The sequence below is a fragment of the Herpailurus yagouaroundi genome, unplaced genomic scaffold, assembly GCF_014898765.1.
Source record: "Herpailurus yagouaroundi ecotype Mexico unplaced genomic scaffold, PumYag 29, whole genome shotgun sequence".
NCBI classification, from domain to species: domain Eukaryota; kingdom Metazoa; phylum Chordata; class Mammalia; order Carnivora; family Felidae; genus Herpailurus; species Herpailurus yagouaroundi.
The window spans coordinates 71,414,577-71,442,072 of record NW_024412377.1 but is presented as its reverse complement, the minus strand read 5'-3'; the positions used below and the strand labels follow the sequence as shown (position 1 = coordinate 71,442,072).

The following is a 27,496-nucleotide window of genomic DNA, read 5'->3' as shown; positions in this document are numbered from 1 at the left end:
TCAAATGTCCATTAACTGATAAACAGATAAACAAAATATGGCATATCCAAAAAACAAAACAAAACAAAACAAAATATGGCATATCCATACAATGGGATACTATACAGCAGTAAAAAGGAATAAAACATTGAGATATGCCACAACATAAATGAATATCAAAAACATAATGCCAAGTGAAAGAGGGAGATGCAGAACACCACACCTTTTATGATTCTATTTATATGAACTGTCCAGACAAGGCAAATGTATATAGATAGAAACTAGAATAGCAGTTGCCTAAAGTTGGATATGGGAAGAGAGATTAACTGTAAACAGACAAGAGGATCTTACTGGGGTGGTAGAAATACTCTAAAACTGGATTTTGGTGATAGTCATACAATTGTTAATTTACTAAAATAATTTAACTGTGTACTTAAAATGGGTGAATTTTACATAATATAAATAAAGTCTCCCTAAAAAGAATGTGAAAAATTTACGGACTCCCAAATTAAGGAAGAATGCCACAATTACCTGGAAGACACTTGTTAATCTTGGTAGCCTGAGTTTAATGGCCATGTATGCCTAAAGGGGGAAAAATGAACTCCTCTGAGAATTAAAGTCCTAAACCATCCTTCACATAAATTTGGACTGTGAATTACCCTTTAATACTGCTCTTGGAAACCTCTACCCAAGTAATAAACTCAAACTCACCTGTCCAAATCGGTAGTGCCCCAGAGCTCCTGATGGAAGCAAACACAGATTTTTGGAGGCACATCCAGTAGCCCAAGACCCACTGGAGTTCTACAGATAAAGCTCAAATCAGAGCTCACATTTAAAACACAAAACAGGGGCGCCTGGGTGGTGCAGTCGGTTAAGCGTCCGACTTCAGCCAGGTCACGATCTCGCGGTCTGGGAGTTCGAGCCCCGCGTCGGGCTCTGGGCTGATGGCTCAGAGCCTGGAGCCTGTTTCTGATTCTGTGTCTCCCTCTCTCTCTGCCCCTCCCCCGTTCATGCTCTGTCTCTCTCTGTCCCAAAAAAATAAATAAACGTTAAAAAAAAAAAATTAAAAAAAAAAATAAAACACAAAACAAAAACAAGACTAAGTCCCAAAGGAGTTCAGATTTTAGATTACAAGATCATAAATGTAATAAATGTATATTTAAAATGTTTGAGAAATAAAAAGGAAACTGAAAACATGAACAAATAAAGACTATATGAAAATGAATCAGAATTTCTACAAATCAAAACCATGATTACCCAAATTCAAAATGCAACAGACACTTAAAGAGACAATTAGAGCTGAAGAAAAAATTAATTAATTGGAAGACAGATCTGAAGACAGAATCTTTTATAACCCATGGAAGGATAATATAAAAGAGAGTTTAACAGACAAGAAAGTCTAATATATGATAAACTAAATTAAATTAATTAAATCTCCAGGAAAAAAGCATAGAGGTAATGGAGGAAAGGCAATGTTTGAGAACTTAATAATTGAAACTCCCCCAAACTGATTAAAGAACTGAGTCCTTAGATCCAGGATGCTCTACAAAGTCTAAGCATGGTAAATAATAAGAAATATATAAGTAGAGCTGTCAGAAAAACTGCAGAACGCTAAAAGGAAAAAAAAAGAAAAGGATATTATCAGCATTCCAAAGAAAAAAGGAATCACTAAAAAGGGATGATGACTGTCAGCTCTCTCAATATAATAGAGGCCAGAAGATAGCAGAATAATATCTTCAAAATACTGAAAGAAAATAACTATAATTTAAAAATATTATGTACATAGCTACATATCACTCAAGAATTGGGTACCCTAAAATGTGATCTTATATTTTTAAAACATTTCTGCCTAAAAGGCCCACCACACATCTTTGTTCGTGAATACAATGTTCCCCATTCTTGAATAAACTAACAACAATGTTATCCTGCCTAATCTAAGCTGTTGGGTAAGAAATTATATATTATATTATTTTCTTAATGTATATAAGAAGTTAATAAAGAACATTTCTAAAATCAGTACACCAAAGAAATAATACCCTTTTATCACATAACATGACTTACTTGAGTAATCAATATATTTTCTACCCCCCATTGCAATTCTGAGGAAAGGTAAGCCTAGTAGGTCTCCCAAAGAAGGCTGACAGTGGGAGGTGGGAAGTCATATGGTCTGTAGGAGAAAAAGGCCTCCAGCTGGGGAAAGAGGACAGCTTGGTTTTGGCTCCGTTTCTTCCTCTGTAAAAAGTAGGGGCTTCATAGACATCAACATTTTCTGATGGCTGCTATGGCTCTCAAGCCTGATAATCTTTTAGCCCAATCCTATAGGACGAAATTTCTGTCTTCCATAATTTCAGAAGCCATAATAAAGCTAGTTGGAAATATTTCTAGATGGAATTTGTAGCACATTATATAACACATTCTTGCAAAATTTTCCCACTAATAATTGTATTAACTAGAAGTTTCCAGTCTGGACTCCTCATCCCATTCCCCAAGCCCCAAGAGATTTAATAACAGCAACAACGGTTTTGAAAGAGGTTTACAAAACTGACAGCTTTTTTTCCCCAAGAATACAGTGCTGGGTAGGGGATACTAGGTGCCAGTTTACAGGTCTTCCCAACAGTACCAAGTATATTGCTACAGTGGCAAATTTTCAATGACTTTTTTCTTCCTGTTTAGTTGTGTCATTTGGGACCAGACTGATACATTAGGCATAAGCAATATTCTAGGTGATTTTGCTGCCTGGTGTTGGCTAGGCTTTCCCTCCCATGCAAAAACAAAATGGAAATTTAAAAGTGCTTGTACCTGCCGCTAAGTCTAGACCATGTCTAAGGTTTCAGAATCCCCAGTGAGGCCAGGCCTAGCTAATCCAGAGTGGTCCAGAGGCTGGAACAGAGGGGGTGTAAACACAGCAGTACCATCCTGTCAAATGGCTTACTCCTTTCACCTCAATTTTAGGAGTAAAATGTCTGTTTCTTTAAAACCAAAAACAAAATACAGTGCCAGGCAGAGAAAGCAAGAAATATGGTAGTTAAATGTCTGCCCTCTAATATAACATAATGTTAAATTTAAGGCCAAGTCTAACATGAAAAGATACTCAACATCACTTATTATCAGAGAAATGCAAATCAAAGCCATGAATAGATATTACCTCATACCTGTCAGAATGGCTAAAATTAACAAAACAAGAAACAACAGATGCTGGCAAGGGTGCAGAGAAAGGGGAACCCTCCTACGCTGCTGGTGGGAATGCAAACTGGTGTGGCTACTCTGGAAACCAGTAAGGAGCTTCCTCAAAAAGTTAAAAATAGAACTACCCCACGACCCAGCAACTGCACTACTACGTATTCGTCCAAAGGATACAAAAATATTTATTTGAAGATATACATGCACCTGGATGTTTATAGCGGCATTATCAAACAATAGCCAAATTATGGAAAGAGCCCAAATGTCCATTGACTGATGAATGGATAAAGAAGATGTGATGTGTGTATACATATATGAATGAATATTACTCAGCCATCAAAAAAGAATGGTATTTTGCCATTTGCAATGTCGTGCATAGAGCTTGAGTATATTATGCTAAGCAAAATAGGTCAAAGACAAATACCACATGAGTTCACTCATATATGGAATTTAAGAAACCAAACAGATGAACATGGAGGAAGGAAGAAAAAAAAAGAGAGACGGAGGCAAACCATAAGAGACTCTTAACTACAGAGAACAAACTGAGGGTTGTTGTAGGGGAGGTGGGGCAGGGAGATGGGCCAAATGGGTGATGGGCATTAAGGAGAGCACTTGTTATGATGAGCACTGGGTGTTACACGTAACTGATGAATCACTAAATTTTACTCCTGAAACCAATACCACATACACTATATGCTAACTAACTAGAATTTAAATAAAAACTTGAAAGAAAAAAAAATAAGAAAAATAAAATTAAGGTAAAATCTAACACTGACTTAAAAATCCTACAGTGACTAGAGAGCTAACAAGCTTGTCCCTTTCTGAATGAGAAGTTGACCTTTGGTTAACTTCCTAGATCTGTTCCCCTCAAACGGTACATTAACTATGTTACTAGGCAACATTGCTTATAGTAACAATGGCAGCTAATTGGTAGACAGCATCTGAGTGGTTTAAGAGTACTATAAATACCTGATGGGGACACCACGGCTTTGGATTTCTTCAGTGCAGTCATTCATGTAACGATTCATGTAACTTTCAGGGATGCTAGATGCTGTGCCTATTGACCATTACAAGAGACATTCGTTCATGGGGGTATGAAATTTCTAAGCCAGGGCAGTGCCCACACCCACACCATATGGATCTCATCTCCTTGCACTTGAACTTTCATCTGGTGGTGAAAGAAAATACTTCCCTGACTGCTGGGTGAGCTGTGTGATGGACTGGTGCAAGGCCTCCTAGAGAAGAGGACTGTCCTCTGGCAAGAGAAGGTTCCCATCCTCATCCTTCTGAATAAACTGTGCCAATGGTGGTCTACGATGGCTAAAAGCCTAAATGTTCAGTTGAATGCGAGCAAAGCATCCGAATGTTTAATTTTTTGTGTTTCTTATGGTTATAACCCAGGACAAACAGCATAATGCTAAAGTCACAGACAAATTAATTTTAATAATATTTGTATTGGTTCTTTCATTCAAGAATTTTTTAGAAGGTTCATTGTAGTTGCTCTATGATAAACAGATGGTAAGGTAAGATGACAAATAGGAAATACAATTAAGTGGCCAGTGCAGTTATCAGTGGAGCTGGCTTTATTTGAGATATATTTCAAGGGTGGAGCTGCCCTGGCTTATTAGTGGATGTGATGAGAGGTATAAAGAAGAGTGAAGCATCAGGGACACCTAACTTTCGGCTAGAATAACACGGTGAACAGCAATGCCATTTACTGAGTCAGAGGAGACCAGCAGTGGTTATAAGAAGTGATAGAAATGGTGGTGAAGAATAAACAGGCTTCTACTCTGCATTTAGATTAACCCCCTGAAAAGTAAGTACTTACATACGGCAGTGTGGGGAAATAATGCTTTGAGAAAAGTGATAATACGGATCCAGTTTTATAATCAGAATTATATACTTAATTCCTTTTACAGGAAGTGGGGATGAATAAAGAAGAAAAAGTAAGAAAGGCAAAACACAGCTTTAAGTGTGCAGCACATCATGTGTTAAATTGAAACAACCCCAAAGTTCAACTTCCTTTACTGTTCAAGGAGAAAATCCTTCACTATGTACTTCAGGATAAAGGATTTGCAACTATATGGTGCTTGAGAAATATGCTATTGCTGTAATTTAACTCACTGTATGTGGGCTTCAAGATGCACAGTGGCATTCCAAACCAACTTTTAAAGAAAATTGCATGGAATTTTCAAGACATCAGGAGCGTTCTTTAAAGTTATGCAGAGAAAACGGATTTTTGATAGTTATGAATTACATTTAGTGCTGCCAGATTGCAGGGAACACTCTCTTTGCCTCAGTATGGTTAGAATTACTGTTGACAAAGTTTTAATTTAAATTTTAAGGATTTAAATGGAAGAATATAGGTCACTGAATTTTCATTCATTGTGTAAGTATTACTAGTGGCAGAAAGCAAGCTTTGTTAGTGAGGGTCCAATTTTGGCCCTGGAGTCCATCTTTTCTGTAGTAGTTGGGAATTGAGTATGTGTTAGTGAGAATAATTTGGCCCTCAGTCAGTCAATCAGTGGACTGAACACGCACAGTTAGAAACCTGCCTGGCACAGAACAGAAGCTTGGTTCAGAAATAATAAATGCATTTGTGAGACAGACTCAAGTCCACACAAATCATTTATTACAATCACAAGCTAGAAGGGATTCGATCTTTCCTAGCAGGTTGTAGATTTAGATAGATTTGCAATAGTCGGAAAACACACTACACAGCCCCGAAGTCTAATTCTACAATTTTCAACTGGTTTCCTAAAGTTGAAAAACAGAGGTAAATATTTGTAGAGCCCACTACATATAAAAAGATGTTTTCAAGAGCCTTGCCATATCCAGGAAACCATAAGAAATTATAGTAGGTGTCTAATTTAAACATTGTATCTTAAAATAACAAATGTAAAAGTAAATGCTATATAAACTATTAAAAATAAAGACCACTTGCTGGAAGAGGAATTTAAAAACTGTATTTTTTCATAAATCCGAATGAGTAGAGTAAGTTTCAGATCAACAATCTAGCAAAAGGATGAAGTATGAGTGGCACAAGAAAACCAGCATACTGTGGAAAGGCATAGCCTTTTGAGCCTTTGTGTGTGTAGAGGAGAGGGTCTTTCTTCAGGTTTGTGCTGTTTGGTGTCCCATTGTCCTCACTGGCCCCCAGCTCTAGAATCTGTGTTTTCCTCCAGAGAATGATGAGTATAATGGGTAATACTGACACGTATAGCACATACTCGTGTGCATTCCCTAAATGTGCTCTAGCCCCAAAACGTTGTTGAAGTAAGAACACAACAGAAATTTGGAGGGATATGTGTATGGGGAGGAGGTGACTGGCTTTCATAATAACACATGTCACAAGCATGTAAATAATTAATAACAGTATACTGGTAAGTACCACATGCCAAAAGCTGTGACAACAAAGAACCCATAAATTATGTGCAAATTTCAATATGCTTGCTAAACTCATCCCTCCTTCTGCTGCTCAAGAAAATTTTGCCAGAATCCAAGTGAGTGAAAAGAAGAAATTACTAAATTTGTTCTAATTTATAATTCTTTAGAAAATAAATCCTTTCCAAACCTTGATTGCAAGGTGTGTTGTGATGGCAAAGTTGAAAACGAATGCTTTAAAGGATTTCATGTGATTTCTTATGTAAACCAGAGCAGAAGGTATGATTCTCAGAAAAAGCCAAGTACATTTGCCTCAACATAAAATAGGACTGATTGAATTTCAAACTCTTCGTTTATTTTGTAGAGCTGAAATGTTAAGTTCCTTATTGCTGTTCAAAATTGGCTTCAATTGTATGCTATTATATATGTATAATTATATACATATATATACATATATATATATATATTATTCTCATTCATTTGAAAGAAGTGTTTGGTTACTATAGGATATACGGGATTTAAAATTTCAAATATATTCTCCTCAAGCACATTCAGAATGTCATGCTGGATGATTTCAGCTTGGTCATGAGCTGCTTCACGCACGCCGGTCTTGTCCTCAGTACACCAGAGAAGCATCTCTGGACTTCTAATCTCCAAATCTGACTTTCCAAGGCTGACTTCAGAGAGATTCTCAGATAGACAGAGGGCAGGGAAGGGGATGGAGCCTACCAGGGTATTATTGTGATTTTAAATCTAAAAGAACAGAAGAATCCTTTCTGAGAGGAAATACAATATCTTCAAAGCAAAACTGCTTTCTTGGAGAAGCTCCTAGACATAAATGTGAAGAAAGAGATAGTAGGAAGGGAAAAAGTGGGAAATTTCATCTAAGAAAGAGAGAGAGATGATTAAAAGTCATCATTCAATCATCAGACAGTACTCAGCTAGTTTCTACTAATTTTTTTTTCTTCTAAGAATGATTTGCCACATAAAAGTATCATGGTAAGCAAGTTTTACATTCTATCAGTATAAAGGTCGTTCATTTTGAAAGGCTACATTATATAACAAATAGAAACCTACCCTAACTCACTGAAGACAGACAGAATTTTCTTTTGTTTACTTCTTATTTCCAATTTTTAAAATCTCCTTTTCTCTGCCCACATTCAGTCATTCATAATGAAAGACAAGTCACTTTCAGGTACTCAGCACACATTGCACACAGACACACACAGGCTGGATCAGCCACGTCAACTCCACACAATTGTTTGAAAAGTTGAAAAGTTCAAACTATTTATTTAATGTCATGCAGATAAACCCAAGAAAAGGAACATATTTGACAGATAAATTTTAGGTGACTGAGTCTTATAAACCCAAGGAAATGTTTTAGGATAAGCGTTAAAATGAACACTTTAATATTTAAAAGTACACTGGATTTACCAAATTAGGAAATTAACAAAACTACCTTTTTGCCTCAGGAGAAAGTTCCATTTAGTAACTATCTAAGGTGAAATCAATCATCAAGAGAATCTCTTTGGTTCTCTTACTCCCAAAGATACGAGACAGAAGCACCACTAACCCCTTATTCCATAGATAATAAAAGCAACATGTGGGATTTGATGAGCATGGGAAGATTGGCATCTGCTACCCCAAGAAGAATGGTGACCATTCTGTAGCAAGGAAATTCATCAGTTTTCTACTCCTGAGCAGGTCACTGACAGATGTATTTCTTACCTATATACCGAAGGAGAAGTTGAACCACAGCAGCGTCAACTCCTGGTTATTCTGGTAAGTGATAAAATCAATTTAGTGAGAGTCCAACAAGCATTTTAAATGCAAAACGTATTTTTCACGGTAAGACAAGAAAGTATGAAGGTCCTGAATGAGATTATAGAAGACCATACAGTTTGAACAATTTTCTACTTACTTCCAAATGGATCCAAGAGGTCTAATTTTACACTTAAAACAAATGCAGCAAACAAATCATAAACAAAATCAGAAGGAAACTCCAAAAAGCTGGAGTAGCTAAAATGTAAAATTACTTCTCCCTTCTAATTCCCACCTCTAACTTCTCCAAAAGCAGAACATGCAGGTAAGATGAAGAGAGTGTTGGATACAAGGAACTAGAAATTTCTAGTGTGTTGGGAATCTCTAAATAAGGATGCTTTAAAACTCAGGGGCTGAATTGCTGAGTTTAATGGGAAGGTTGGACTTGTGATGAAATACAGTATAAGTTTTAAGCTGGAGGAACAAAAGAAAACAGTAATAGTCTTATATGGTGACATAAGATTCAGAGCGCAACAGACTTTAAAAGATGAAATTTTCGGGGCGCCTGGGTGGCGCAGTCGGTTGAGCGTCCGACTTCAGCCAGGTCACAATCTCGCGGTCCGTGAGTTCGAGCCCCGCGTCGGGCTCTGGGCTGATGGCTCGGAGCCTGGAGCCTGTTTCCGATTCTGTGTCTCCCTCTCTCTCTGCCCCTCCCCCGTTCATGATCTGTCTCTCTCTGTCCCAAAATAAATAAAAAACGTTGAAAAAAAAAATTAAAAAAAAAAAAAAGATGAAATTTTCTAAATTAAAAAAAAAAAGAGCCTAATTCAAAGAACCAGAGCTCTTTAGAAAAGCAGCTGATGCCACGCCTCTAATATGAAATGCACAAAGCCTGTTGTATCTGACGTAATCAGTCTATATCAAAGGCACATGGGAACCAACTTGAAGAAGCTTCCATTACCAAAGATAGGACAAACTGACTGTAAGGGATTGCTGAGTTTATAATGATAATTCAACAACAACAACTCTTCACTGGCACCTTTGGAGGATGATGGAAACATAAAGAGAGGAAAGGTAGTAAATACAGAGAAAAAGTCATGTATTAGTCTTTTCTTTCCTATATAAATTGAACGCAGGTAGACCAAAAAGTTGATCATGGAAAGTTGCTATTACTATAAGGAAGCGCTGCTAAAAAAAGAAAAGAGAAAGACCTTCTATAAAGTCTGTAAAGCTCAATCCTATCAGTGTTAGTGGACATAATGATGTGAGCCTAACTAGTGACAGACATGCATGCAGTAAAATCAATTATTTTAATGTTCAATTTATATTTTATTGTAAGTGCTACCACTTTCTAAGGGGAAACATAATAAATGTTTTTGTTTTGTTTTAAAATAAATCAGATGCCAAGTATCTTAAGTAGGTAATTAGTCAGCAAATAATGAAAAAAGATTTAGTCAAACATCAGCTGGGGAGAGTAAAATCATTTCAAAGAGAGGGTGAAACCCTAGAGAATGCTTGCAAGTGGAGGAGATGTGGTTTGATGCTTTAGAAGGAAGAGATGCAGGTCTTGTTTTTTTTTTTTCTCCCTTTCTACTCCTCCTTTTCATATCTCAGAAAATGGGGAGCTCTAAAATTAAAGGGCATAGAGGAGGTAGAGTGCAAAGCCACACGGAAGAGAGAGTCCATTCTGACTTTTCTGAGAACATTCTTGGAAGAGGCTCTCCTAAGGGAAGGAAAGGAAGGGGCACCTGAGACAGGTGATGACACTGAGGCCCCAGGAACCTCTGGGCTCAGGTTCAAGGGAGATGAATTTAAAGAGGAGCACAACTGCTTATGTTTTTGAGAACCGCATGACTGCTTATCTCTAGAAATAACTGTACTTTTAAAAAGTTGCTATGAAATTAGGTCATTTATTATTGGCTAAAATTGCTTTTAAAGACTGTTTCAATGAAAAAAATCATTTGTATATGAAAAACAGAGACATTTGAGGAGTTATCTGCACATAATCCAGTAAATGATTTGAAGTAGGAGATTTTAGTTCCAGATTTGCTAATTAATTAAAACCTGTCTGGGCTCAACTTTCTCCTCTACTAAAAAAGAGCAATAATATTTCTGCTTCCTTCATAAATTTGGGGGAAAATTAAATTTTTTTTAGTGTTTATTTATTTTGAGAGAACGAGAGAGAGGGAGAGAGAGAGGGAGCAGGGGAGGGGCAGAGAGAGAGAAAGGACACAGAGGATCCAAAGCAAGCTCTGTGCTGACAGCAGGAGCCCCACGCAGGGCTTGAACTCATGAACTATGAGATGATGAGTTGGGCTGAAGTCAGATGCTTAACCGACTGAGCCACCCAAGTGCCAATTCTGGGGAATAATTTAGGTAGGAGATGTAAGAAAAATTTTTTACTTATGAAGAATTATATATAGTGTTGAAATTATTAAGAAAATATTTGTTGAATACATGATTACACATTGAACATCAATGAGAGTCTCCATCTTCTGGCTAGGGAATGTTTAATCACAGAATGCAACTGATATTTGGTGCTGGCATAACAAACTTATGATGAATAAGCACATTAAACCTATTAAGTTCTGTAACTATATAATTAGATCTTACAGGGTAGCTTTGTGACAGTGTTTGTCCACAGATGGACAAACATGGTGGCGTGCAATTCAGTCACATTTCTTAAGCTCTGACAACTGGGAAAATCTAGCAACGCTTTTTTAGTAATAAATACTTTTAAGGACATCACTGACCTATGAGTGATTATACAAGAGACTGACTTACTATTAAATCCTTATCATACCACTACTTAACAAACTATGTGAACCTGAGCCTTTCTAGGCCTCAGTTTCCACATCTGTAGGCCTGAATATTAACAGTACTATCTAAAGTGGGGCATTAAGGGGGTTAAATAATGCCTACAGAAAACACCCAAAAAATGTTAACTATTCTATCATTATGATTATTGTCATGAAAGTTTACATTAGATTTCTTTCAATTGAACTGGATACTTGATTAGTAGTTAGAACCCAAAGTAGTGTTTCCTTTTATATATGTTAAATGAAGTTGTTACCATGGGAATGGTGAATAAGACAGGAAAAGTTGAGATGAAAGTTGGAACTTACCCTGAATTTTCAACTAGAATATTTTCATAAGGTTTCTTCAAAATTTGCCCGTGTGTGCACGTAATCACTTTGGATGATTTCTGTTCTTTCTTTAGATTAACCAACGCATACAAACTCATCCATTCAGACACCTGTTCTTGCTCTGAGCCTTTCCTAGGGCTGTACTACCTCAAATGCCCTTCCTTCTTATCTCTGTCCTCCCATGCCTCTTCCATTACAGACGCTTCCCCAGTGATTTCAATCCCTGATGATCGGCCCCTCAAAACCCTATATCTTGTAGGGCCTATTTTTTTTCTTTGACCTCATCATATTGTTTAATCTGTTAAAAAACTTTTCACTGTTTCTATCTTCCTTCTCAATGTTAAAGAGTAAACTTCCTATCCAACTCGGTATCCTCCACGGCACCCAGCCAGCAGTTATACAGTAAACATCTGTGGAATGAAACAAAACATAAAACCAGTCCAGAATAAATCGCAGGATTAGAAGGAATTTAAACATCATATAGGTCAATTCCTTACTCAATGCTTCCATCTTTCCACATTCTCCTAAAGAGATTATCTCAGCTTGAATAATTCTTTTTTTAAAAAATTTTAAAAGTGATCTTTACAGTCAATGTGGGGCTCCAAACCACAACCCCAAGATCAAGAGTAGCATGCTCCACTGACTGGGCCAGCCAGGTGCCCCTCAGCTTGAATAATTCTTGTAATAGAGAACTCACTACTATTCAAGGCATCTATTTTCAAGAAGTTTTAAACACTAGGAAATTGTTTCTCATGTAGGATACTGGAAACATAGTATTATTTCAATTATCTTGGTGTTCACTGTAGTCCCTTTTAGATCTAGTTGTCACTGATAATAATAAAAATTCAATAATAATACAGCATACTACAGGGAAAACAAATGCTTAGAATGCATACTCTCAAAAGTGTGTGATTTGGGACAAATTTCTTTATCTATAATAGGCCTCCTTTATAAGATTAATGTTAAAAACAGCTAATTAAAATTAAAATTAAATGCTACATTTTAGAAATGTTAGAAGTAATTGAGGAAAGTTGGAAAGTGAATATTTTAGTTAATGATTCAGTTAAATATAGAAATTTAGTATTTATTTATAAAAAAACTAATTTAGAGCAACAACATACATGCATCTGGAGGTATAAGAAAGTTTAGGAGCAAGCAAATAGAAATTGGTCCATTTGTCTTGCTAATGTAGGTTAAAGGTTTCTTAATTTAAAAAAACTTCTTATATTAATGAAGCTAAAGCTGGCCTGTGAATTGGTTATGGGAGCATTAACTTGAAGAAACGTCTTTAGTCCTTCTCAATAGATTTGAGATTCTGTAGTCTGTTATGTCAAGGCAGAGTGATAAGCATTGTTACTGCTCAGCCTTTTACTTCAAGGTTATGTAGATGCAGTCTTAGGATGACCTAGGAAATAGGGAAGAAAGTCAACAATCTCTTTGCTGTTGAGTAAAGAAAAACATTCAGAAAAAATTGCAATTAAATACCAAATGTTTGGTGAGAAATTACGACAATTACTGAGAAGAAAAAAATGAATATAATATTTGCTAAGTACAACAGTAGGTATATCAATCTAACAGTGAGGAACTTCAGGAATAGAAATAGAGAATTAGAAGTGAAAAGAAGTAACTTTCAAGATGGACACATAAACAAGGGAAATTTGCAACAATAGAAGGTTTAGCAATTTAGTACTATTTTGTTAGAAACAATAAAAGCTATCTATATTTAAATGATAGAATGGAAAGAAAGCATGAATAATCAACAGTAAACAATAAGACATTCTTTTTGACTTGCAAATGTATTTTCTAAAGTTCTTCTCTGTCACTTTACAACTATTAGAGTTATTCCTGCTGACAAAGGGAGCTGAATCTTACCCAACAATCTTGGAACACGTTGAAATACAATTTGAAAATGAAACAAAATGTAAAAGGAAAAACCAGAGATTTAATTTTAAGTGGAATATCATTGTATATAATGCATACCTAATAATATGAAAAATAAAGTAATATAAAAAAGAGCAAAATTATTTTTGGTATGAGACTTTTTCTTGAATACTTTATCAGTGTTGGTTTGACAAGAAAAGATGAAGCCCTCTTGATACGAGTGTAATCCAGAATACTTGTCAGGGTTTCTTTTTGTCTCTTCAACGTGCATACTTGTTTTGATAATGCATCCAGGATCCCAATTTGAGTTAACAAACAGCTGAAGAGATCTGGTATCTCAAGAAGAGGTAGGGAATGCACAACCTATAAATCTTTCAATAATGTTCAAAGTTCAACAAGGCTGGGGTGAGGCGTGGATTACACCAAAGCACAGATTAATGTCAGCAGGCCACTCCCTGCCATTCTTCCTGTCTGGAAGAAGATGCATTACTTTTTTTTTTTTTTTTTTTTCCTTTTTTTTAAATGAGCAAGTTAGTCCTGTCCTCTCAATCCCATCAGAATGAAATCTCCAGGAATACAGAAACTATATATGTCTTGCACGTAGTATGGAACACATCACATAGTAGGTGCTGAATCAATCTGCTGACAGAATGAATACGTATCACGTCTTCTGTGCAGCAGGCCAACTGAAATGACATCTGAAATGATCACCATGGGAATAGTGACCTCCTTCACTTGGGAGACCTTTTGCTCAGAGCAATCCAAAAGCTTTTGTGGCAAACCTTGAGGTTAGGTTTAAAAGTCCCAAATCAGGCAGAAGACCAATGGCAAGCAGAAGAAGGGGTAACCAAAGACTGTGCTGAAAGAGTAGCCCCAGGGCCTGTGGGAGAGACAGAGGAGCCTGTGGAACAGCACAGAATGGCCCTGTGGGTTGTCAGTGACCTTGTAGGCCCCAAATATCGATGTCAGAGTTAAGTGTTTACAGTCCTCTTTAATTAAAGGTTATTTGACAACTTGAGAGGGAAAGCAAAAAGATATCCTCTAGAGTGTATTTCTAGGGCCCTTAGGAGTGCTAAGGTCAAAGGAAATGTGATAACAACCCAGAAAGAAAACAGGGCCCTTTTTACAACTGCTCCCTGACATAGGGCCACACTGGTAAAACTCACTATGGAAACGCTAGGGGAGGTAAGTGCTTTATTCATCCATCCCATTCATCCCGCCACATGCTCTGTGCCATGCGGTCCAAGACAGACTGGCTCTGATGCCCACAGGCTTGAAGGATACACATGACTTTCTACTCCTTGTATTCCTTTTAATCCCAGGGATACAATTTTCCAGAGAACATTGAACAGAAAAGCGTTTGAAGGTAAGCAGAAAGTAGGTTAAAAACTATCAGCTGACAAATTCTTAGAGGAACAAAAGAAAGCATAAGGGGAGCCAGGAGAAAATTATCCCAACAAAAATGAAGAAGAGATGAGGAAAAAACTAGGGAGGCAAATGAAAGATTTTGAACTTTCTGCTGCATCTCTCCTTTATTCCCTACTAATAAGAATGTGGTTGACATAGCTTAGGTATGTAAGTCAATGAGGCAAGTACAGGTCAAACTTCTAGATCATGATTCCCACAGACAGGAAAGCCACACTAGGAGGAAGAGGAGGAGGAGGAGGAGAGCCGATTCTTCTTCAGAGAAAGAGATGATTCTATTATTTTAAGAACTGCTAATGAATGAATACCCACTTATGCCACTAGGTACAACGCAGATGTTTTATATTCATATTCGCTACCTTTTATGGTACATTTTATTATGTGCTTAATAGATGACAAAACTAGGAGGTTAAGTAACTTGCTCAAGGTCATAAAGAAAAGTAGAAGCAAAGCTGGATTCTAACCTAACTCTCTGACTCCTAAGTTTGAGGGTTTTTTCCCCCCACGATACTGCCTACATAACATTTATTTGTTCAGGGAAAGAAGAGTGACGATATTAGATTTCTCTTCAGGGAGCAATTTCCCAAGACTATATTTTCCATTTAGCTGTGCCTGAATTATTGATTTGTTTATAATTGCCATCCTTTACCATAAAGATCTATGTTCAATATGGGAATAAGAAGCCTATTAGAATGATAGTTTTCTTCATGACGACTATATCATACATCAATTAAAATGAACATAACTTCATAACAGCCTGGCCAGGTGTTGCTAAGTACTATAATACCGCATTCAACATCTGTGAGAATCTTGACAAAAATTACAAATGATACGCCAGGCGGGCTGCTGTTTCTGAATCAATGCATTCTGCAAAAAACTTCAAAAATCTTGGGATACTATAATGAAAGCATGTACAAACACAGCATCACAGAGGGAGGAGATGAGGATGAGACTAACTAGCTCGAATATGAGTAAAGCCATAGGAAGCAGAATTATGGAGGAGTCTCTTAAAGGATAAAACTCCCCCAGTATCAGGTGTGCATCAAATTTCACAATTTTAAGTAGCCTTAATAATCTAAAAGTTCTATGGAATATATCTCTACTTATCCAGCTAAAGAAGAAAATAGGCATCTGTTTTTCCATCCCAAAATTTATAATTAACACAGAGCAAAGGATCACAGCCAGCCTCCCCCAGCAGAGCACTTACCTCCAATAACACACTGCTTCTCTGGTTAACAAAGGATAATCCTTTTGCTGTCTTTCTGACAAAAATTATTCATGTGTTATCAGCATGTTACCAGGGAAAAAGAGATGAACGGATCTGAACTTTCAATGATTTGTTTTAATTTTATAATCAAATAGCAATTATAGTACAATCGCATAAACTATCGACCTTTACCCCTCCTCCTCAATTGTGCCCCAACATTTTGAAGAACAGAATCCATAGATGAACACTGACTTTCACCATGAACCCTTTGAATACCTAAAACCTCAGGAAAGATGGAAGAGAGATGAAGTGAGACAGAGAGCTTAACGCTGAAGGAACTAAGATACTGGAAATATTGTGACAGATTTCTCATCAACATGGCAAGGAAGTCCCCTAAATGTCCATCTCTGGTGCTTTCAGATGGACTGGATCAGTTGTTCTCAACTTTGGCTGATATAACATCATTTACGAAGGTTTTATAAAACCTTTGCCTGGGCCCCACCTCACAGAAATTCTGATTTAATTACTCCTGAATAAGACTCAGGAATCAGTATGCTTTAGAAATTCCCCAGGTGATCCTAATGTGCAGAAATCCACCGACTCAAATAATTCAGAGATATGAATAAATGTAAATCATATTGGCAAGGTTTTAACATAGTTTTCACCTCACTGGAAGAAAAAAATTCTAAAATTTCTAAACACCAAAACATGATAATTTCAATAAACAATAGCAATAAATAATAACCACAGACAACAGCAACACTAACAATAAAAACCTCTTCCAAAACCCAGGAAAGGAAAAAGGGTAGAAGAATTTTGTATAAAAAATTTTCCCTCTCCACCTCCTATATAGGAAATCAACATTTTTCAATGCTAATCATTAGACCTGGTACCAGGTACATAAATATGAATCAGACATGAATTCCCCATTTTTAAAAATGAGGACACTGAGCCTCAGAGATGTGAAGGAACTTCTCTATGGCCAAAGAACAGATAAAGAACAAAGCTTGAACTTGATCAAGTCTCAAGTCCAAAGATTTTTCTCCTCTCTGTATCTTCTGAATCATTTCTTTGCACTTGCTAACTTAGGTGCTGGGACAGAGTGTCATTTTAGCAATATTTTCCACTGTAGGACCTTGAAGAGTTCATTCTAAGGAACTTAATCCATAGCTCTAGTGGCAATTAGCAATCTGACATTGGCACTGAATAGGTAAAGGAGAGAAATATATAAAATTAGATTGGAGGGGCAGGCAGGAGACTAAGAGTAAAGGAGCTTGAATGCTAAGTAAAGAGTTTGGAATGAATGAATATATTAGCTGATTAACAAGTCCATAGGTATTGAGTATATGCCCTGGGTTGGACAGAGAGAACTCTCTAAGGCCTAGACAATAGGGAGATATTGAAGGTTTTAGAATTACTGTATCTAAGGGGCAATGTAATATGCCAAACCAGAAAACAAACTATAAGAAAAGAAAAACCTATCAAAACACTCCTTTTGCCTGGTATAAGAAAAATAAAACAAAACAAAAACCAACAACCCAAAAACATTATGAATAAATCAACATAAGGCTCATTTACCATTATAAAAAACAAACTCTGGAAAGAAATTAGCATTATTTTAAGCCAAATCTTGTTTTATGTTATTTTTTATTATAGCTGCATAGAATTTTTCTAAAGGCTGAATTTAGTAGCCGATAAAATACAACTCTCCAACCCAGGACAGATGGTCAGCATGACATCCTAGGATTGGAGTCATTTATTAGCATATGTCAGAGTTAACAATAAAAAAACTTGATGAATTATTAGTTTCCCTCAAGGTAGAAAGCATATTCTCAAATTTAAATGAACAAATTAAAAAATCAGAAAAGAGGAAAGAAAACCATTTCAGTCTCCCATAATGCCAAATATCTGCTTAAAACTCTATATTTAGATTAAATATACAAATTAATAAGAAAAAATATATAAATGTGAACAAAAAAGAAAAGGCTAGGTTACTCTTTTATTACTCCAATGAGATGATTTCGTACTTTTCATTTTTTTTCTAAAACAACTTGCTCTTCTCCACTTTAGAAAGATATTGAAAATTAATGTAATTTAAAATCTTGCATCCAAATGTATACCCTTTACTTTTTACATATCTACGTGTGGAAGTTTCCAATGCTTTAAGAAATTTAAAGCATTAAGTAGCGTGCCATTTGGGGTGTCAGCAGGGAATGTATTTGACATGACATTAAATTAAGCATATTAACTCAAGTAATAACTTTTTTAGTTATACTTATTATTATATCAAATATTAAATTATGCTCGTGCTTATTTTCACTGGACAGCTTTTTTAGACATACTTTTTAATCCAATGTGAGTGTGTATGTGTGCATATGCACATAGTGTGTGATTGCATGTGGTGAAAAATTGACACTGCATGTTCATTTTACTCTGGGCCCTCGTCTCATGATTTCTTAATTTACTTTGGTATCATCAGACATCATAAGATGAGCAGTCTCTATGAGATAGTAGCTCTTGATTTCTTTTAAAAAGTTTTCAAAGATTTTGTAACTTTTTAATTCTAGAAAAAGGAATAGGACAAGGACTCATTACATACCATAATCTGTGATTTTACAGGACACCAAATACAGCTCTTTCAGGTTTTGTCCTTCCTTTGCAATGACCTCCACACACCTGAAACACACACATAGAAAGTGGTGAGTTACACTAATGCGTTTCAAGTTAAATTAGCAAGAGTCTGGCCATGACTGTAACAGGAAGAGGTCAGCATTTGATGAATGCCACAGCTCTCTTCTCTCAACAAACTTCTTTCAAGTGTGTCAGGAAAAAGTGTTATATTCTCTGCTTTAAACTCAAGTGTAGTAATACCTAAATGACTTTGATTAAATACATTTATGACTAGTGTATATTTTAAAAACAAAGTGATGAAAAAGAGACGGTTCTGTAAAAGTAATGTCACATTTAGTAACAGATTAGTAAACACAGGCTATATAAAGAACATGTCATTTACATAATAAAATAATATATAACAATTATAATGAAACTAGAATATAGATGGATGGGCTCTTGGTTCAATTATTAATGATGGAGTTTGATAACACTAAAATATACATTTTTGTGTGCTTTATTCCACAAAAATCAGAAATATTTTTAAAATCTATAACATTAATTATAGATGAAAGAAAAATCTGAACACATAAGAACCTTAAAATCTATTACTTTAAAATGTTTAATTCTTAATATTTTAAGTGAATTATTGCATAGATATAATAATATAGATAGATATGTAATATAAAGATATGTAAGATTTAAAGTCTTCTCTGGTCTCATTTAAGTTAAAAGGTTTTTGAATGGTGCACTCAGCTCTAATAGCTATAGCGGAACATGTGGTAAAGAACTGAATGAACTTTAAAAATAATGATTAACAACGCCGTCCGTTTTGTGGCTCAGTCTCCCATAATATCAGAAAAACCTGTACAGTCATACTGAAATGTAGGAATATGCATCCTTCAATGTAGTCGCTGTTTTAATCTTTATAAATAACGGTTAAGTAAAAGGGTAAAAGCAAAAAGAGTCATTAACCTTTTCTAGGAAGTAAGGATCAAGTAATTTGATACCTGTGTGTATAATCCATCAAAAAATTACTGAGTATCCATCTCTGCCTTGCAGATATTTTATTTGCTGTCTGGCTTATTTGTAGGAATCTTCATAAAATGTCAGAAAAATTTATATGATTTTACTTCACATAATTCATTACTGAAGGTTAAATTAGTTATAAAGAAGACATACTTTTTCCTTTAAGATATTTTTATAGAATATTGTTTTAATGAAATGATAAACATTTCAAAGTTGCTCAGAATAAATGAATAAACATTGTTTTTGGCTTTTTTTAAAAAACGATTTATGACAAAAACAGAGAAGTTATTCCATGGCTACAACAGAAAACTTAAAACAGCAATACAATGCAATTACCATTGATAGAGCTTATTATGAAGGGAAAATTTTAAATCTAATTCCATGTCATTTGGCTTTAATGTAATATTTGAATAAACTCATAAAAAAGGAAGGGCAAAAGGAGATGAAACATTACAGGCAACAACTATGTTTTATTTACAACTTTAAAAATGAATTTTCACACGCGAAGGATAAAAATAAAGACCCTAGATGATTACAAAACCCTTAAATTAAAAGAAATGACTACCTTCTCTCATGCAAAGGTACGTTTCATCGTCCTCCTCTAGCACCTACCAAAAAAGTTTAACAGATGCAGTATTCTGTATGACTACTACAAAATAAAATAAATTAGTACAGAAATAATGTTTGTGTCATTTATTTTATTCTCGTGCTCTTTCCAAATAGTCCAAAATGCCTGATTTTACATTTGATTGTGAAAAAACTCTAACCAGATGCAATATCCTATCTGTGTTCCTGTCACTTGATTCTTTATAAGATATGCCACAAGCACATAGGAACATTAAAGACACACAGAGCAAACTACAAAGAGCAAATAACACAAATTGATTTCACTGTATAAGCCAGATCAAATGCTATTTCATAGGCAACAAGAACCAGTATTCATATAAAATAAGATAATCAATCACTGGATGAAAACTCTTGAAAAACTGATGAAAGGCCATGAGCATCAGGTTTCTCCACTGCGTGTCAGAGGAAAGTTATCATGAATAGATATGGCAAGTACATTTAGCTTATTCAAGAGGCGACAGCCAAGAGATAACACATGATTAACAAGAAAGCAGTAAATATCTTTTAGACAGAAAAGGAGAAAAGAAATATAAGAGAAAAGCACTTTGCTTTTACAAAGTATCACCTAGGATTTTTGTTGTTTTTAAAAGTTCAGCTGCATGAGGTTTTCCAAACACTTTTAATTACCCTGTAATCACAGCCAGTGTACTAGAAGTTACACACAACACAGAGGTACTCCTTGAATAAAAACTCATGGAGAGAAAAAAAAAAAAACATTCCTTGGAAGATGTGTGGCAAAACTTAATTTTTTTAATGTAAATATCACATCATTCCAAGGTGTGATATTTGAAGCAAGGAACCCCAAGTTCTGTGAATGTAGGCTGAAACTCTTAACACGATATTACGCAAAATTGAGTGTTTCAAATAAGTAGCTAAAATACCTGTTCTTTTGAGAGTTGAAAGTGGAAATGGTTTGTATTGTCTTGTTACTGCAAATTGATGGAAATGGAACCCCACATCAACTGGCTAGTGCCTGAAATCCAGGGATTAGTCCAGGTCTAGTTTCCTAGGCAGCCTGCAGTGACAGCAGGTCATGATGAGACAGACACCTGCATGGTGACTGTCCTTTCCTCCTGAAACTTTTAGAGTCCATTACAGTATGTATTTACAGGAAGTATGTGAGCATAACACTATAGTCTGTGGACCACATTTACTCTAAATAATTCTCTGTTTCGAGTCTTGGCTCTAGTCTGACCTTTAGTGTATTAACATTACAGCATTTCCCAGTTCACTGTATAGCACTATGTAGGCAACAAACAAGGTGGTAAAACGTAGCAGTTATTGAAACTTTTGACTACAGGTACTTATATAATTTTTTAAGGGTCAGTTTTTAAATGGTAGCAATAAAAAAGAAATGTTTGTAAAGTGATAATCTTTAAGGAGAGCGAGAGAAACAAGGACCACATTTAAAACATTTGTTTCTCCATCCCCTCTCCTATTCACAGATAATGCATAGGAGGATATCCATTAATTTCAGTGATAAATTATAGTTTTGTCCTGAGGGACAAGCCATGAGTCCCTAAACTCAGAATCTAGAATTCAATTTTTACCCATTCTTCACCCCACGCTTGTCCCCACCATCCCTAAAGACAAACCTCAGAATATCGTATGACTGACATTCTCTATGGGTCAGTACATTCAAAGCTTTCTCACTTAATGCATAACAACATAAAGAATTACAAAACTTGGAAAAAGAACTATATCCTTAGGGAAAGAAACAATCTATAAGATTATTAAGGAGAAATTAACAATGAGAAAATGGCATAAAGGAAAACTTCAGATTATCAAATTAAAAAAATATCCAACATAAGTCTGCTAAACTTTTCCCTAAATTCTGAGAAATAAAGTGAGACATATCTTAACAAGAAGAAATAAAAAATCTGGCGAAATATACCCTATTCTCACGTCTATGGACCCACAGAACCACCTAGCTCCTTTGAAAGCCCGTATTACCATTCTCTATAAACATGAGGGCCTATATGAACAATTTATCCAAATCAAATGTTCTAGGATCAATATATTTTAGTTTCTTCTGAATTGCCTCCCCTCAAATTATTTTCTTCTTTTATGCTTTGGCAGGGTTCTGAAAAAAGATTTAAAATTTGCAACCACTGTAAATTCTTGAGTAACAGCTGTTGAGTACATATGTGTGTGTGTATACATACATATATACATATAAACTCTTTTAGAATTCCAAAATGTGACAGTAAACCTGCTCCAAAGTATCCAAAGCATCCAGAATTATTATTTATAATAATGCAATGTTATGCTCACTTGCTTTTGATAATGTTTTAAAATGCACCTGAAACATCTGATGAAATTCGAAAAGCAACAAAAAGGTTACTTTTGTCAGCTATAGAGGATTTTTTTTTTTTTCAGAAGAAAAAGCATTTACTTAGTTTCAGTGGAGGGAAAATCTGTCTCCTTAGCAATAGATTCCTAATCACCTGATTTATGTGAAGGGTAAAGGTTAATGAATTAAGCTGTGTAAGCTTCAAAACTATCAAAGGAATTCAAAAGAGCCTTGAATTATGGAAAACAATGGCCCATTCTACATACATACCAAATTTTTATGTTTTTTGTCTCCTACTCAAAAGCTAGAACATGGCATTAGTGACAATTGAAAAGAACTAATGAGGAAATATGACTACATTGCTTGCAAGAGGAGTGTCCTAGGAGACCTTGTTACTGTTTGTGATGTGCTTCAAACCCAAAAGAAGCTAATTGGAGCTGCCAGACACTGGTTTACAAATCTCACTTTAAAGGACAGGCTCAATCACCTTAGAGGTGTGGAAAGAAATGTCCCCATTAGAGATGCATTAGTATGTGGCTTGGTGAATTTCTAAATAAACTTTAGGATGTTCTTTCCTAAGTCACTTTTATATTTGAATAATAGATATAACTTCAAGGAGAGGAAAAATGCAACAAGACAAAAACAACCCCACAGATTTAAAACAAAAAGTATGAAAAGTGCTGTAAAGTAATTGGCAAATAAGTACAATGGGGAGCTAGGTATGTTTAAGGTTGAATAAACATGGAGATCAAACTTTAAAACTCCTGAAATGCAAACACATTGTAAAAGTGATCTATTGGGGGGGTTTAAGGAATATAACTTCATTTTCATCATTTCTTGAAACTGAGCAAGCCAAAAAGCCACCCTATGCTATATAGCTTATAAAAGCATAAGAAGCTGCAACTCAAAGACACATACAAATGAAAAAGGAATAAAAAGGATTTACAAGATCTAAGGAGAGCAACAACAGAGCAAACTTACTCCAATTCTGTGCTACAAAAGCTCATCCTGACTTCAGGTCATTTAAATGATAGCAGAGGTCACCAAAATACAATTTGGCATCTTATGGAAAGAATAATGATATTTGATTGATTTTTCTAAATCCTCCAATTGAGTTTTACTGAAGAATAATCCAATCCCAGTGCAGCAAATGAATTGGCATGATTTACAGGTGTATCTTGCTTTCCGAAAATGCCCTATATAAACGATTTCTATTTACAAAAAAAAAGACACATTTACAGGTAAACATGTACAAGACGAATCGACCCGATAATCTATTAATAATAGTACATTTCTCCTTATTACATGTCACTATAATTTCATCTATAAACATTCCATTTACAGTTACTTTTTCTAGTAATAGGACACCTTAACCTCACAGAAATGGTATGCAGTAGTTACTGTTGTATTTAACTTAAACAGCTACACGTAATGACAAATGAAAGACACAACAGCATCAAAATGATATGCTGAGTGTGCTTTGTATTTTATGATACACTTTTGTGTAAACATTCTTCTAGTCTATTCCATTTACAACATGATACCAAAAAATATGCAAGTCTATTTTCTCATGTAAACTTCTGAAGATATTCTCATAGTAGACATGTTCACCATAACATATTTTTTTTAAAGGTTGACTTGCAATGAAAATGCTAAAAGCATTTGCTCAGAGCATGTTCTTAATATACCACAGGGGCAAAGACTAGCAGTGACATGCAAAATGTCACCAGCTCCACCAGTTAACAATAGTTATCGTGGGACACTCATTAAGTTCTCACATACAAAACGTTATTCTCTGGAAAGCTGATATCTGATTAGTGGACCTAAGATTAATTTAGGCATTTGCTACTTAAAACAGTAGAGAACTGATGCCCATTTTGTCACATGGATAGTGAAAGAGAGACTTACTACAGTAAGTAGTACAGTAAGTAGACTTATTACGGTAAGTACCTACTACAATAAGTGACCTATAAATTGAAATGTTATTGAAACCTAAGTCCTAGGGGTTTGCACCTTTAGACACCTTTGAGGAGGCAGAGCAGATGTTGTCATTGCTGATCCTTCTGGACCAGCCTTTCCGTAAGCATCTCTAACATTAGGTAGGCTTCCCAACTGGAAAGCTAGTAGGAGTCAGTGCTGAAAAAGGAGTACACAACAACAAAATAATATTTTCCAATATATTTAGGAATGACCATTACAAATCAGCTCTAACTGAAATATTTTGCTTCTTCATTTATATAGTAAAATATGTTTTAATATAATTTGGATGTTTCGCAGAGTATTTTAAAAATGTTTTTTGGATAGAATGAAGCCTGTACTATTTTAAAAATGTACATCTTCTTTAAGCTACTAAGAAACAAGATGGTTAAAGGTTTCCCCAAAGGGAGCTTAAGCCAACAAATTTGTGACAAACATGGATTTGGCTTTAATATTTCAGATACATTTATCCAAAGTCTTATTTTTAATTTTAGCCATTGTCCCATCCTTTTACCACAACTACACTAAATCATTATTTAACAACTTGAGCTCACTTAGTCTGAGCATTCCTCAAAATATGCAAGAAACAGAAAAAAGATCCAATGCTTTTATTTATTTATTTATTTATTTATTTATTTATTTATTTATTTCAACCATGCTTTATTGAGTGCAAACTATGTGTTAGAAACATTAAAAGATATAATCAGAAAGCCACATTATTATAAAATGATGGACATAATACTTATAACCTTGATAAATCAACTGTTGTTTATTTTTGTTATTGTTAATAATAATGTTCCCACCTAGGAGCAAAAAAAAAAAAAAAAAAAAAAAAAAAAATTGAAAAAAGTTATATTTCAGGACTAAAGGAAATCCTAGAAAGAAAGGAGGAAGAAATGTAAAGGCAAGACTTTCTAATTCAGCAGTGTATTCATTCCTCAGTGGGGGAAAACGTAGTTACTTTGAAACAGGAAAAGTTAAAAAACCTCCTCTTCCTTTAAACTTTTTGGGGTTCCATCAATTTATTATCAACATCTCTGGGGGAATACGGCACTGCAAAATGTTGATACTGTTAAGACTGGTGCTACTTCTATGGTTTTCTGGCATATTTTTAGACAAAGGACAAAAGAGAAGATTTTATTATTCTACATGTTACAAAAATTTATTGTGTGGAAGCAAAAGCCCAGGCCCTTAAAAAAAGACTCAGGAATATAAAAACATATAAAGCTATGGTCCATTTTAGTGAATTGTAATTCATCAGAAGCCACTCCCCTTCTGAAAAAAAGTGATGCAAGATTCTGGCAAGCTCCACACCACGCCCCACTACCACCACCAATAATAAAGAAAAACTTTGGGGCGCCTGGGTGGCGCAGTCGGTTAAGCGTCCGACTTCAGCCAGGTCACGATCTCACGGTCCGTGAGTTCGAGCCCCGCGTCGGGCTCTGGGCTGATGGCTCAGAGCCTGGGGCCTGTTTCCGATTCTGTGTCTCCCTCTCTCTCTGTCCCTCCCCCGTTCATGCTCTGTCTCTCTCTGTCCCAAAAATAAATAAACGTTGAAAAAAAAATGTAAAAAAAAAAAAAAAACAAAACAAAACTTTAATGTTAAAGCTAGAAGAGATTTTTAGGCTTCCAAACAACTGAAATGAAACTGAGGTGGACTATTCCACATATAATTGATAATAATCTCCCTGCCCATTCCTACCCCATTTACCCTAACTGCTGTAAGTAGATAAGAAAGTCTCAATCTAACGGACATCATATACTTCGTGCTCACCTTTGATTTAAAATGGCTAAGACTGAATTATTTTACTGGAATATAAAAGCACCCAGAAGATGAGACTTCAGGCATCATTCAGGAAGGAGTTAAGTACTTCCTTACCAGAAGACACCACAAGTCGGCTTTGTAGTGACTAATTGCCTCTTTAACCTCTGTACTCTGGGAGCTGGCCCGTGCTTCAATACTAGTTCTGTGATAGAGCCAAAGACTGATGTTCAACATAGACCTCCCATGACCTGCGTAGCCAAGGAGTTAACTCAGACAAGATGCTGACAAAAGGTTTCCTTCTCACTTGGGAAGGCACAAAATCTCTTTTTGGATAAGCCAAATTCTCAGAAGACTATAAAACACAGCAGGTAAAGACAATTTATAAAAGTCAAAAGAATGGTTTCACTCTGGCTAACAGTGATTTTAAACATCCAAATGTATCATTCAAAATTTTGCTTGAGAAATGGTTTTAGTGATAAGAAAAAAAATAGATTATTTATTTTAAAATGCAATGAAGAGGGCACCTAATTTGATTTCTTTGAAAGCTTATAATTAGATAGCTGTAATAAAACACAAAGAAAGGAGGTCAACGTTCTCCACTCCAAATGTTTCCCCTACGCTTCAAGTATTCATACTCAGGAAGCCTGTACTTTGTCATTAAATTTTTAAGCTTGGAAAATTTCTGGCTTTAGCAAAAGCCAACAAAAGAATTTTTACAGGTGATTTTCAGTAGTGATTACACAAAAATAATTAATTCTGCAATTGGGAGAAAAGCATAGTGAAGGCCTCTTGTCAGGTTCTGAAAAAAGAAAGGAAAAGGAGTGAGTTCTAGATTAAGGAGCTGGAAAAGGGAGGGCACTGGGAACAAAATAACCTGCATATTCATCCACAAAGAAGAAAACGGAAAGCTCCCACAGACTTGATGAAGGCAGAGACATTACATACATTTGACTTTACTAATACTTGGCTAGACTGAACTCTGAACCCTTTGAGGCTTAAGGATCATTGCTGCTGAATTCATAAAAACCTATTCCAAAGCTCTGAAACTGCCACTGCTTTATTCTTGTTTTCTCCCATATCATTACATATTAATGTTCATGTCAGAGGTAAAATAATCTTTGCTCTAACACTTATGGGAAAGGGAAGCATTGGGTCATGCTTAATTGTTCTGCTACATTGTAGTTACACAAAGAGATAACTTTTTCACTTTAAAAAAGAAATAACAATTACAT

The 27,496-nt window shown here is 35.5% G+C and overlaps 1 protein-coding gene across 1 annotated transcript in view; it reads right to left on the bottom strand.

Annotated features, from left to right (window-relative positions):
* Positions 1 to 27,496, bottom strand: part of FBXL17 (F-box and leucine rich repeat protein 17) — a 504,442-nt gene that overhangs the window by 147,018 nt on the left and 329,928 nt on the right. The window contains exon 8 of the mRNA XM_040492981.1: positions 18,563 to 18,639. Within this exon, the coding sequence (XP_040348915.1) occupies positions 18,563 to 18,639 (77 nt within the window). The remainder of the gene's footprint in view (positions 1 to 18,562; positions 18,640 to 27,496) is intronic.